This window comes from Acomys minous, assembly GCF_964271855.1.
Source record: "Acomys minous genome assembly, chromosome: 13".
Lineage (NCBI taxonomy): Eukaryota > Metazoa > Chordata > Mammalia > Rodentia > Muridae > Acomys > Acomys minous.
This window is the reverse complement of record NC_140495.1, coordinates 55,157,679-55,171,279: the sequence shown is the minus strand read 5'-3', so window position 1 is coordinate 55,171,279 and position 13,601 is coordinate 55,157,679. Positions and strand designations below refer to the sequence as shown.

At 47.9% G+C, this 13,601-nt stretch overlaps 1 protein-coding gene across 8 annotated transcripts in view; it reads left to right on the top strand.

The window, feature by feature from the left end:
• The window catches only part of NPAS2 (neuronal PAS domain protein 2), a 178,118-nt gene that overhangs the window by 155,385 nt on the left and 9,132 nt on the right, over positions 1 to 13,601 (top strand). For all 8 annotated transcript variants that reach the window (XM_084752944.1, XM_084752940.1, XM_084752941.1 and 5 more), the window contains 3 exons: positions 361 to 450; positions 3,525 to 3,671; positions 11,498 to 11,695. In XM_084752944.1, coding sequence (XP_084609070.1) covers positions 361 to 450; positions 3,525 to 3,671; positions 11,498 to 11,695 — 435 coding nt within the window. The remainder of the gene's footprint in view (positions 1 to 360; positions 451 to 3,524; positions 3,672 to 11,497; positions 11,696 to 13,601) is intronic.

The following is a 13,601-nucleotide window of genomic DNA, read 5'->3' as shown; positions in this document are numbered from 1 at the left end:
TTGGTCCTCAAGGATTGTGTCTATCTAGCGCAGGGCAGCAGAGGGAAATAGAGTAGAGCTGCCAAGAGCAGGCAGGCAGCAGTGGCCGTGACTAACACATACACGGGAGGAGTCATGTCATCTCAGAGTGCCCGAATGTGTGTGTGTGTGTGTGTGTGTGTGTGTGTGTGTGTGTGTGTGTGACACCAGCCACGAGTCGAGCCATTCTTAGCTACATTGTCTATGCAGCAGGAAATAGAGGCCTTAACTTCCTATAAGTCTTCCTCCCAGAACTTGCAGCTGGAAAACCCAACCAGCAGAGAGTGGAGCCCCGGAGATGCTCTGAAGTGTATGTTTAACAAAGGCCAATTCTCTCCCCAGCCTCCTCTGCCTTCCCCATCATCCTGTGACCTTGCAAAGCAGCTCCTGCCTCAGACCATCTTGCAGAGCCCACCCGCTCCCATGACACAGGTGAGTCAGAGACCGGGGACCCAGGGGCATCTTCTGAGTTTGCGAATGTTTTCACACTGCTGTGCATCATACAGTCACGCATCAACTCAGGTGCTAAGCAGGGGATTTAACCCCAGAGTCCAAAAGAGACTAGCAGTGGACTTCCTCATCACACCTGTCCCCAACCTATCCCCAGTCATGTCTTCTCCCCAGGACCTGGCTTCCATCTTCATAATTGCCTTTGTCACTCTGCTCTTTGTCTGCATTCCTTTCGTTTTATATAAGTTCAAATTTTAGGAAAGGTCTGAATTAGACAAAACATCATAGGAAGATTCTGGAAGGACCTAAAAGCTATTAATCCTATGTATGCTATAAATATCGTGTTTTTTTTTAAAGGGGTGCATTGCAGTCAGCTGAGTAAGTCCTTACTTGTTTCAACAACACTCTGTAAGTCCTTGTTTGGGTCAGGAGCAAGCCATTAGGGGTGCTGGTAACACACCCTCACACTCGTAGTTTACAGAGTCGAAGGGGAAAAGTGGGCAGATAACCAGAGAAACCACCTTCACGGGTCAGTAGAAACCAGTCAGTCTATGTTGGCTTCCTGAGGAGGTATTCCTTGAGTTGGCCCTGAAGAGTGGCTCGGAGATTCATCGATGACTATATGGGTGACGATGGAAAAGAGACACCCAAATACACATTTTAGAGGAGAGCTATGTCACGTCCCACTTGCCTGGCACAGGACAAGAGGCTGAGCGAGGGACCGTCCACTCTGTGGTCATGGGGAGTATGGCACAGATGCGCTGGCTTCTGCTTCTGCGCTCAGAGCTCTGACTTCGGCTCCTTCACGGGCATCTGACATTGACCCAGTCTCTGGCTCCAAGTTGTACCTGGCTCCCAGATGGCCGTTCACCAGCACCTCAGCTTCTCAGCATTTGGCTGTCTCTCCCTGCGCAGATCTGAGATGGCTGATGGGAACATCTCGGAACATATGCCCTCGTAGAAGTGGCCTCGGATGCTTTCCTGGAATAAGAAAGACGTGTTAGCATATGCTTCGTGCTAGCGTCTGACTTGAGCAGTGATAGCAAAGCTGTTCAGCCAGCCTCCTAATTAAAATAGTCCATCTTTATCCTCATGGGGGGGGGGGGGGAAGAAATCGGAATAGTGTTTTTCCTTTTCAAGTTCCCGAGACACATTTGGTATGAAATTAGTGATTTGTTTCAATCCAAAGGCACAAGAAATAAGAATTCCTTTCACTTCTGGGCCTTGCCTCTAAAAAAAAAAAAAAAAAAAAAAATGTGTGTTTATAATACCTAATGGTATATAGCCTTTTAGGCATTATAATTTTTCATGAAATTTACTTTATAGTAACTGTTCTTGGTCTGTGGTATGCTCTATACAGGATAACAACTGCATTTTTAAAAAAGACGTGTGTGTTGGTGTATGTGTGTACCATGTGCACACAAGTGTCCAAAAAGGCCAGAGAGCGTCAGATCCACAGGCGGCAAAGTTAGAGATGGTTGTGAGCTACCACGTCGGTGCTGGGAACTGAACCAGGGTCCTCCGCAAGCACAGCAAGTGCTCTGAACTGCTGAGCCAACCCCCCAGCCCCAGCCACTGTATTCTTTAAGGCATTCTTATATCAAACAGGCAGACTGGTTCCAAGACCTCTCCCGACAGGTGCTCAGGTCCCGGTGTTTCCACAGAGTCTGCGCACACCCGCTCGTAACCTGCAGGTCCCTCTGAGCAACTCATCAATGGCAGGGCCCTACACGCAGCTGTCGCCTGCAGGGCTGTAGAGTAGTGGTGAGGAGGCGTGCCTGCACTGGACACGGCCTGTTCAGTCCAGATGCATCAGGACTTTGCATCTGAGGTTGGTGGGATCCGCTCGAGCCAACTCCCCTGGCTTTTCAAGTCCTTCTCAGCTACTGCAAGTGCGAGAGGGTGAGACTCTGTGGACCCCTTTCAGCTCCCTACCTGCTTCATCATTGCATTGGCCTGTGGGGAGGGGAGGGCGTAGAACCCAAGTCCTGGCACGCACTCGTCTGAATAACGGTTAATTTTATCAAAAAACTTTTATCTTTAATAATCGAAAGTTAGATTCATTTATCAAATGAGGCACTGTCAGGGTTGAGAGGAAGCTCAGTGATGTGCCACTTACCTAAGGTGTGCGAAGCTACAAATTCCATCCCAGTAACACACACACACACACACACACACACACACGCACGCGCACACACACGCACATGCACGCATGTTGCTGCCATTGGCTCTTGTAGTCAGGGGACTACATGTCCACTCAGAACCACCCCACTGCTGGCCCTTCAAGGGTTTACCATGAGGCCCTGACATTTCCAGACCTTATAGAACCCACCTCAGAAGCGTTGTGACTTGCTTTTAAATGTGATACCAATGTGGCTTATTTGTTCCCGGGTGGAATGTTGTGTCGGAATCCTGCCCCCTGCTCTGATGGGTTACATCAAAGCCGAGGTTTATGTGGTGTGGGATGGGCAGCCTCGGGACCTGCTGTTGGATAAAGTCTGATACCGAAGCCCCTCTCACTGAGGTGGGCTGGAGATGAGAGTGGAACTTGCCAATAAGACCTCTAAGCTTCACCTAGTCCCCAAGGCTCAGGTACAGTTTGTCCCCACACTCATGCAGCATGGTTTTATGGTGAAGAAATGAAATTTACTGTGAAGAAGTGATGTGTTGCGTGTCTGGTGCATCTTTGGCTCTCTGCAAACAATGGCACTGCCATTGTCATTTTTATAGCCTCTATTTTGAGGCCTGAGCCCAGGGCCTTGTATTTGCTGGGCATGTGCTCACCCCGCCTCCTACTTACCACACCCCTCTTCTCCCCGACCCCACCCCACCTCCTACCCCCCCACACCCCTCATCTCCCCGACCCCACCCCACCTCCCACCCTCCACACCCCTCATCCACCCAACTCCACCCCCACTCACCTCAGAGCTGGAGAAGATGAGAACAGCAGCAGAGGGCCAGGAAAGAGCGCTTAAGACTGATCAAAATGGCGGCAAAGGTGGTCTCAGGCAGAAATGAGTCTTTGACTTACGTTCTTTTCTTACTTCCTTTTGAAGTTTCCAGCACAATTCACCATGTTTCAGACCATTAAGGACCAACTGGAGCAGAGGACGCGCATCTTGCAGGCCAACATTCGGTGGCAACAAGAGGAGCTTCACAAGATCCAGGAACAGCTCTGCCTGGTCCAGGACTCCAACGTCCAGGTGAGGCACCTGTGCCGGCTGGCGTCTGAGCTCTGCTGTTCAGGCAGAAACCCACTCCCTACCTGCCCCGAGTCCTTGTGTAGTGCCCCACAGACTGCCCCCCTACCCACCCAAGTCCCTGTGTAGTGCCCCACAGACCCCCCCACCTGTCTGAGTCCCTGTGTCGTGCCCCACAGACCCCCCCCTACCCACCTGAGTCCCTGTGTGGTGCCCCACAGACCCCATCGTGCTTAGAAGGTATGCAGAAACTCCTACAGACAGATCACATGAAACAGTTCACCCCATGCCAGCCTTGAAATTCCCACAGCACCCTCTTCCTCCTCACCTTTCACTTCTGTGAGGACAGACATTTCTGTGCACTGTCCCTGCCGAGCATCCTCTCATAAAACCTGCCTGCCCTGCCTTGATGTCCCCTCGGACCTGGATTCCAGCTCTCAGTACCTCAGTAGCTAGGTTCCGTAGCACCAGGCCAGGCACTGGCAGGGGGAGAGGCTGACGGCCCTGCTTAGTTGTCTCTGACACAGGGGGGAGCAGAGGAGGAGCAGAGAGGGAGTTATACTCTCTGTTCTGCAGCCCAAGGAAGCAACAGGGAAAGCTGGGCTGTCACCTCCCTGCCACCCCACTGCTAGTAGTCAGAGGGGACACTACGTAGTCTGAAAGCAGTTGTATATGCCACGAACCCAGATGCATTTCTTGGAATCCTTTTAAGAGTCGTTTGTGTGTCTGGGGTTTGGGATATTTGCCAGGGTCATCTATATTTGACCTATATCAAGGATAAGTGACATGGGTTCCCCACCCCACCCTGGCGTGTCACATATTTTCATTCAGGACTGTTTAGCTTCATGCATGTATCGTTTGTACCTGGCTTTTAACTGCAGGTGTCATGGCAGCTAAGCAGGAGGCTGCCTTGAGATGCCACCTTAGACAAGACAGAAGGGGCAGAAAAGACGCCTCAAGAAAACAGCCATAGGGCTATCCCCACCGTTCCCCTATCCCTCCCACACTGGCTTCCCTGAGCACCTGGGACAGACGCACCACACTGGACACTGAGAAGCCATTGCATGACAGGACTTACATATGACAGGGAGGTGCAGGGGACCTTGGTGACACCTGCTGGTCCTGTCCTGCCTGCCCCTGCATAGCACTCTTACTAACGGGACAAGCTAAGACATAGCCCTGCTGGAGCCCAGGCATCCCTTATGGATCCTGTAAGCTATACTAAAGTCCGTTGACCCCTTACCCTGCTGCAGTGACTCCCCTGCGTGGACATGGGTAGACACTGTCACAGTCACGCGGAATTAAAAGCAGGGCCCTGGAACTGTCAAACTAGTAAGGCGTCACCCATGTGTCACCCATTCCTTCCCAAAGCGCAATGGCTGTTCTTGCAGATCTACAGCCTAGCTGGTAGCCTTGGACTTGTCTCACTTCAATTAATTTAATGGAATTTTTATTCTAGCAGGAAGGGGGGGTGGGAAATTGAAGCAGAAAGTGCTAAAAAGCAAGGTAGGCGTATGAACATCCTCCAGAGAGCCTGGAGCTTTCTGTTTCCTGCCTGTGCCACATTAGAGCAAGATTTTAAAATGACAGGCAACAAAACTATCACTTTTAGTCCCAGGTGTAAAGAATATTATATTTCCCCATTAGGGGTACATTTTGCGAGCCCCCAAAACATACATACATACATACATACATACATACATACATACATACATACATACTGAAGTGCACGTGCATCTGAGTTCTACAAAAGGCCATGGAAACCAAGCCCTCCAGTGTGTGCATTCCCTGTGGAAATCAAGCGTTCTAGTGCACACCAGCCTTGTAGATACCAGGCCCTGCAGTTGGTGCCTCTCCGTGCCTACGCCCTTCAGTGTGCGCACCTCCCGATGAAAGCCAAGCTCTCCAGTGCTCACCTCCCTGTGCAATGTAAGATCTCAAGTCCACGCCCGCCCCCACCTTGTGGAAGCCAAGCCCTTGGTGTACACACCTCTCCTGTGGGCGCCAAGCTCCCAGTGTACACACCTCTCCTGTGGGCGCCAAGCCCCCAGTGTACACACCTCTCCTGTGGGCGCCAAGCCCCCAGTGTACACACCTCTCCTGTGGGCGCCAAGCCCCCTGTGTACATGTCCCCTGTGGATGCCGAGCCTTTCAGTGCACACCCTCCCACTGGAAGCTGAGCCCTCTGGGGCAAGCCTTCTCTGTGCTCTTCCCTCCGCACTTACCTGCACAGTGGAATTTTCCATAAGAACGTGGAGATCCAAAGATAACCAAACCAGAGAGCATCTCCTCCAGCTGCTGGCTGCTGGCTTTCCCAAGACTTAACTACATCCTAAAACTCCTACCAAAATGTGATCCTTGTTTTAAAAAAAAAAAAAAAAAACCTAAACTAAACTAATTCAACTGTAAAAATAAGTAAGTGAAAATGACTTTAGCCTCCCCACCTGTACCCCATACACCACCCGAGAGGAAAGACTGAAGAAATAAGAGTGACACATTGGTGGCCGCTAAAGCCGGTGATGATGCCGTATTGTACAGGATTTCTGTGCACTGCTTCTATACCCGTTACTTCTGAGTGTCCTATAATAATAATAATAATTTGTAAAAGTAGGTGATAGGAATAGTGAAAAATTACATGTAAGTGTGGGCTCTATTTGTTCTAACATACTTTCCTTACATGGTTTGAGGACCTTTTTTGGTTTGGGGTTTTTTTGGGGGGGGGTTGTTTGTTTGTTTCATTTTGTTTTTTTTGTTTTTTGTTTTTTGGTTTTTTTTTTTTTTGGCATGTTTTCTATAAAACTGGCCCCAGAGCCCTTTTGAAGTCAGCTTTGGAGAAGTCTATGAAATTCTTCTCTGTACAAACAGAGGCATGGACTTGTGTGCCCAGATCCAAACCAGGGCCCCACCCAGCCAGGGTTGTTTACTGTATTCAGTGGATGTCACTGGTTCAGGACTTAAGTGTGTGCTCATGTAGTTTTTTTTTTCTGATTATGTTATGAGGACGTCCTCTGAGGTGTGAGGCCTTTGCTCCCAGGTGCCAAGCTGTGCTGAGAGGCTTTACACTCATGAGAAAGGGGATGCAGGATTTTTTAAGAGCATGTGCGCCCTCTGCCGGTTATTCAAATGAATGCCTAAAAAGGCACCTGCAACCATGGCAAACATGTTCCTTGTCGGGTCTTTGAGACATCCATCACTCTGGCCAAACAGCCAGCCAGCCAGCTGCCCAAATAGAAGTACATCCTAAAAATCCTACCCAAACTGATTCACCTCGCTTGGTGAACAGTGGGAGGGCGAGAAGATAAAAAGAACAAGGCTTGTAATCCTTGGAGAACATACACAGACGAGACAGCCTAAAATGCCAGGCCGTTAGCTCCGTAACACAAGCAGACACCGTTTGGGCAAACAGTTTCATCCCCGCATGAGTTGGTCTCTGCGTTTTTCATTCACTCCTTTGTCAGATCTCCGCATACCCAGGCAAAGCTCTTTCTCTCGTTTTAAGAATGGTGTTAGCATCTAGCATTCATGCAACATTCACTGCATCCTATGAACTTAATATGCACTGACTTCATGAGGCTTGTGCTGCCAGTGTCACTGTCCTGGATAGTTTTACATCAACTTGACACAAGCTAAAGGCATCCGAAAGGAGGGAACCTGCGTTGAGAAAATGCCTTCATAAGATCAGGCTGTAGGCAAGCCTTTCTTAATTAGTGATTTGGTGGAGGAGGGCTCAGCCAATTGTAGTTGGGCCCACACTGTAGCTGTGGGCCGGCGGTCCTGGGTTCTACAAGGAAGCAGGCTGAGCAAGCCAGGAGAAGCAGCCAGTGAGCAGCACCCTCCATGGCCTCTGCACCAGCTCCTGCCTCCAGGTTCCTGCCCTGTGTGAGTTCCTGCCCTGGCCTCCTTCAGTGATGTACAGTGATGTGGAAGTGTGAGCCAGATAAACCCTTTCCTCCAATTTGCTTTTGGTCACAGCGTTTCATCACCGCAACATTAACCCCTAACTAAGACAGAAATCGGTACCAGGAGAGTGGGATGTTGCTGTGACAGATCTGGCCATGTGGTTTTTGGAAGGATTGTGGAAGGACTTTGGAACTTTGGATTAGAAAAGCCGTTGAGTATTCAAAACTTGGTAAACTGTTCTGTGCAAGCTTTGAAATAAGAATGTTGAGAGGCATACAGGGGGTTGGGGCCTGGCTTGTGACGCTTCAGAGGGAAGCAAAGACTCTACTGGGCCATTTGCATGGAGATCCTGTGTGTCTGGCCAGCCGGAGCTGAAGAATGGGTTGTGATTATTAACAAGAGACCAGAACCGCTAAAGTGAAACCTTTGCCTTGCTGGGACAGTGGCTGCTCGTCAGCTGGGACTGAGAAATTAGCGGTGATTAAGAAGAGGCCAGCAGCATTGAGGCTAAATCTTCTGGGAAGTGTCACACACAGAAGCTGTGGTCCCCGAGGCAGTCAAGGTTGCATCTGGTGCTTGTAGATCAGCTTGGTAGTTTGAGTCACCCCTGTGGTACTGGTGAAGGCATGAAGGGGTCATGGAGAGCAGCTGATGCTTAGCACCATGAGAGGCCAGGAGAGGCCATTGGTGAAGGTCCAGCCTCTGTAGCAGTTGCCTGACCCCATCAGTCCTGAAATTGAGGTTTGGCACCATGAAGAGGGCCTATGAGAGGCCATGGAAGTGCAGCCTTAGTAGCAGCTTAAGGTTTAGGATTAAAGAGGGTGTACAGGGGGACTAAGACTTGCTTTTGCTCATGGTGTTTTATCACAGCAACACTAACCCTAATAGTAGAGGCAATGTTATATGAATGGGGAAACCAAATCTTCAAAAAAGTTACAAATAATTGCCCAAGAGCATCCTCAGTGGAGGGCCTGCATTTGGAATTCAAGTTTGTCTTCTTTGAGATAAACTATAATGCCTGCTCCAATAAATCTTGCATTGATTAGACCCTTGGTCATCAAGCAAACCATACCCTGCCAAAAAGCCCACATGCGAGTCACAAAGTGTACCCTGAGAGACAGCTGGGATTGCAGAGAGCACTAATCCTCGAGTGTGTGGGGACTGAATCTGAGGTGATGGGTATCCAGGAATAATTCTTCCTAGGCTTAAAGCCACACATCTGTAATCCCAGAGCTTAGGAGGCAGAAGCAGGCAGATCTCTGTGAGTTCAAGGTCAGCCTGGTCTATATAACCATTTTTAGCCTAGGTAGGGCTATGTAGTAAGACCCTGTCTCAAATAAAAGGAATGGGGGACAGGAGAAATGGCTCGGCAGTTAAGAGCACTGGCTGCTCTTCCAGAGGACCCAAGTTCAAGTCCCAGTACCCGTATGGCCACTAATAACCATCTATAACACCAACTTCAGGGCATCTGATGACCCCCATCCTCCGTGGCACCTGCATTGCATGTGCAAATATCCACACAGAGACACATATACATAATTAAAATAATAAAATATTTGTAAGACCAAAAAAAATTTATCTGAGCCTCTAGAGCAGTGGTTCTTAGCCTTCCTAATGCTATGACCCTTAAATATATTTCCTCACGTTATAGTGACCCCCAAACCATAAAATTATGTCATTGCTACTTCATAACTGGGTTTTTGCTGCTGTTAGAAGTCTTAATGTAAATATTTGTGTTTTCCAATTGTCTTAGGTAACCCCTGTGAAAGAGTCATTTGGCCCCCAAAGGGGTTATGACCCACAGGTTAAGAAACTCTGCTCTAAAGTAACCAAGAGTCTTTGCTTCCCGCCTGCAGGTTTCTGGGTTAGGTGAGGTATGAAAGTTTATTGGTGAGGTAAAAGGATATGTGATCCAAATCTCGCAGCACAGCTCCGCCCTGCTGACATTAGTGTCACTGGCTGGTGCCTCGGTTTCCTCTACGAATGCACCACGGGGTGGCTGGCCTTTGCATGCAGGGTGCAGGTTTGCCCCTGCCTTTCCTGATCTCCTTTGGCCCTTGCTGAATGAGAGCCTGCTGCTCTCGGATGGGTATATGGTTGTGCTGTCCTGGTTCAGAAATTGTAACTAAATCTACCATATTCTTCAAAGGCAGAACATCCCTCCCTAAAGACTGCAAAGCTAGGAGCTTATAATGGCACATATATGTCAGGAGTCATGACAGAAATTATCAGGGCATATTTCCAATGCCCAAGAGTTTTGGCTAAAAGCAGTACTTACATACTTTTGGTTAAATTATTATTAAGATTATTAAAGTTGTTCCTTCAATATTAAAACTCAGTTTATAGATCATATTTTTTTTCTTGCAACTCTAGTTGGGTCTTAAAACATCACTGCTTTCACTTGTTTTCTTTTTAATATATGTCCAATTAGTGTATATGTTGAGCAAATTGTGAGTAATCTATATTAACTACCAAAGCCAATACCAATGTAATATTTCAGATATCCAAAGCTTTCAGATATCCTATGTACTCATTACAGATTACTTAAAAGCTTAAGGGGGAAAAGACCTGTTTAAGTACTTCAACAACCACTCACAATGAGATCTAGTTGCCCTTCGTAGCTGAGGAGGCTGCTCTGGTACTCCCAGAGATGCTAAAATCTATGAACTCAAGACCCTTTTCTGACAGAACATGACATTGCACAAAACAGGCCCACATCCCCCTGTGTTCCTTAAATAAAGCCTGTCCAACCCACAGCCCACACTGTGAACCCTTAACATCAATACAATGTCATAAGCTTATTTAAAACATTGTAAATGACAGCATCCTGGGCCCCTGCCACACAAAATAACAGACCACTCACTAGACACCTTTATGTGGCCCAAGACAATTCATTTTTGTCAAGTATGACCCAGATAAGCTAAAAGGTTGGGCAGCCCTGCTTTGAGTCATCTCTAGATTGTTTGTACCTCTAGCAATGTAAGTGCTTATTATAATACATTGTTCAGGAAATAATGACCAAAAATAAAAAATAAAAACCAAAAACCAAACCAAACCAAAACAAACCAAAAACCCTACAGCTGGTCCAGTACAGACCAATTATTTCCCAAGCAGTTTTGATCTGAGGTTGGATGAGTCTAGAGATGGAAAGAAAGCTCGCAGATATGAGGATCAGCTTTATATGGTACAAACTGTTTGAACTAAATCAGAATCCTCATGAATACTTAAGCATTTTCTTAAACTAATAATGTCTCGCGGCCTTAAATGTCTAAGGCAGCTTATGTAACAAAGCATGATTATAAAACAAGTGTGACTTTAAAGCATGTGGACCTGATGACACACCATCCTCTGCTGTCATTTCTCTACCTAGAGTCACCTCCTCACTGGAGGCAGGTTTGCCCCGGCTCCTTTCAGCCCTGTGTTGAAAGCTCCTAAGAGCACTGCAGGTGCAGACCCTGGTTGCTGGGCAGAGATTTAAGGTTGGGCATAAAATCTAGTAAAGCAGGAGGCACACCATGCCCTCTCCTCCCGTCGGTATATAAATTATTCCATTGCTAGGATGACTTTCCCATCTCATAGGACACTGATACGTATCTCAGTTTGTGAAAAGAAAGCCTAGATGCAGGACTCTTCGGCTCTGTTAGATTGAAGTCATTTAACTGTGACTGCCAGGAAGGCAGAGACCCAGCCACTATATCTAGTGTGTTGGCTGATGCTGACGGCAGCATAGGTACACACTGTCTGCTCCTGAGCTGGGGAATCGTGTGTGTGTGTGTGTGTGTGTGTGTGTGTGTGTGTGTGTGTGTGTGTGTGTGTGTATCCCAGGCATTTCCCCTCCTCCTCCCTGGGACAAAGAGGACAACAAAGGTGGACCTGTGTGGAGCCCACACGTGGCTCTTATTCCACAGGCATCTCTCTTCTGTTCCCAGATGTTTCTGCAGCAGCCAGCTGTGTCCCTCAGCTTCAGCAGTGCCCAGCGACCAACAGCTCAGCAGCAGCTGCAGCAGAGGGCTCCTGCAGCATCTCAGCCCCAGCTTGTGGCTGACACTCCACTGCCGGGGCAGATCACATCTACCCAAGCCACAAACCAGCACCTGCTCAGAGAATCGAATGTGATATCTGCCCAGGTACTGTACCCTTTTCCACTTCCTGTCCTTACCACTAGGGTGGACACGCTCTTACAGCCGAGATGCACTTGACTTTGTCAGTTGGCAGGTTCTGGAAACCTATACACCCTTATCCAGACTAGGGAAGGAATTCAGTGGTGGGTAGGTTGTTGCTGCTGTTGTTTTATCATAAAGCCATTTTGAAGGTTTGAGTTGTATTTTTTCCCCCGTGTTTGTACTGGGGAGAAGCATCTCTGATGGTTATGGCCCAGGACACCTGTTCTCTTTCACTCTTGCCACATGAATGAACCTGTTCATTGTCCCTTACCCCCAGGACCAAAGCAAACACCTTCTCTTGCAGCCACTGCCACTCAGTACAAATGGCCAAGGACAATTTGACCAGGTCACTGGTGGTAAATGACACTTGAGTAGAATTCTGAGCCCCCACTTCTGGGAGATCACAGCAGAGACTGCAGATCACTGTATCTCCTGCAGCCTTCACCTCCACATGGCTCCTAGGATACCAGGGAGTATCTGGTCCCTAGTAGGCAACAACAAAAGAAGGGGTGTTATAGACCCCAAGGGGCTCCTCAGCCAGTAGAGAATCTGGGAACTGGACCATGTAGTGGATGGTGCAGGATGGATAAGTAAAATCATCCCTCCAGCTCCACAGGGATAATGTGTAAAACCTCTTGTGGATGCCAAAACTTGAAGAGACTCAAGTCCCTTATATAAAATGGTACAGCATTTGCCCAAGATGTACATGTATCCTCCTATATAATTCATTGACTTATTCATTTATTGATTCTGGGGCTCAGACCCGGGACTTCTCTTGTGCCGTGGGAGCACTGAACCACTGTGCTGCATTCCAAACCTCTTCGTATTTTAGCTCATCTTAGATGTCTGCTTGGGTTAATTTCCTGTGTGTGGGTGTCTCAACTGCATGTATGTCTATGTACTGCATGCTTGCAACCCACAGAAGCCACAAGAGGCTATTGAATCCCCCTGGGAATTGAACTTGGGTCATCTGGAAGAGCAGCCAGGCTTCTTAACTGCTGAGCCATTTCTCCGGCCCCTTAGATGATTTATAATGCCTAATAAAACGCCAGTGCTATGGAAATAGTTGTTTACTGGGGACGATGAGAAAAGCTGTGCATGATCAGTACCAATGTGATGTTTTACGGATACTTTTATCAGCGAGTAAAATGACAAATCCACATAGAAGGGAGCTTAGACTGTCCTTAAACAAATTAAGTGTTTTGCCTCAAAACACAACCTGTTAGTTTGACAGGGTCATCAAAACAAAACAAACAACCACTGGCTGAGAACAGCCAAGGGGATGCTGGAAAAGCAAGTGAAGAGGAAGAGTTTATACAGTTACTAGAAAGATGTAGTAAAAACTAAAATCTAAAGCCTTCAAGTGTCACCATAGGAATGGCCAGTCAGTGTCACAGACAGAAAATAAAAATCAGGGCCAGCTCACCCTGCCTCATTCACTCATTGTTCAGAGTCACCAATCACTAAAGGCTCACTGCGTGGCCAGCACTAAGAGCCATGAGTGAGGAGGACAGTCCTCAGCTCTGAGAAGAAATGAGTGCAGATCAGAGTGTGTCAGAGGGTAGCAGGGAAAGGCGTGCAGGAGAGGAGTTGAAGATTTAAACGGATGCTCAGAAGAAGCCTCTGTGAGAGGACAGTATCACAGCAAAGCCCAAGGTCAACTGTATCCGCATCAAGTAGACGGGTCAGCATGTGCAAAGGCCCTGGGGCCAACACCGGCCCAGTGATGGAGAGAAACAGCAAAGGCTCTTTATTTCTGAAGTGAAGTTTGTGAAGGGAAAAACAACCAACTCAGTTCAATGGTTCAATTCTGCTGAAAGCTTGGCACTGCCCATGATAATTTAAGAATCTTCAAGGTGTGTACAATCCA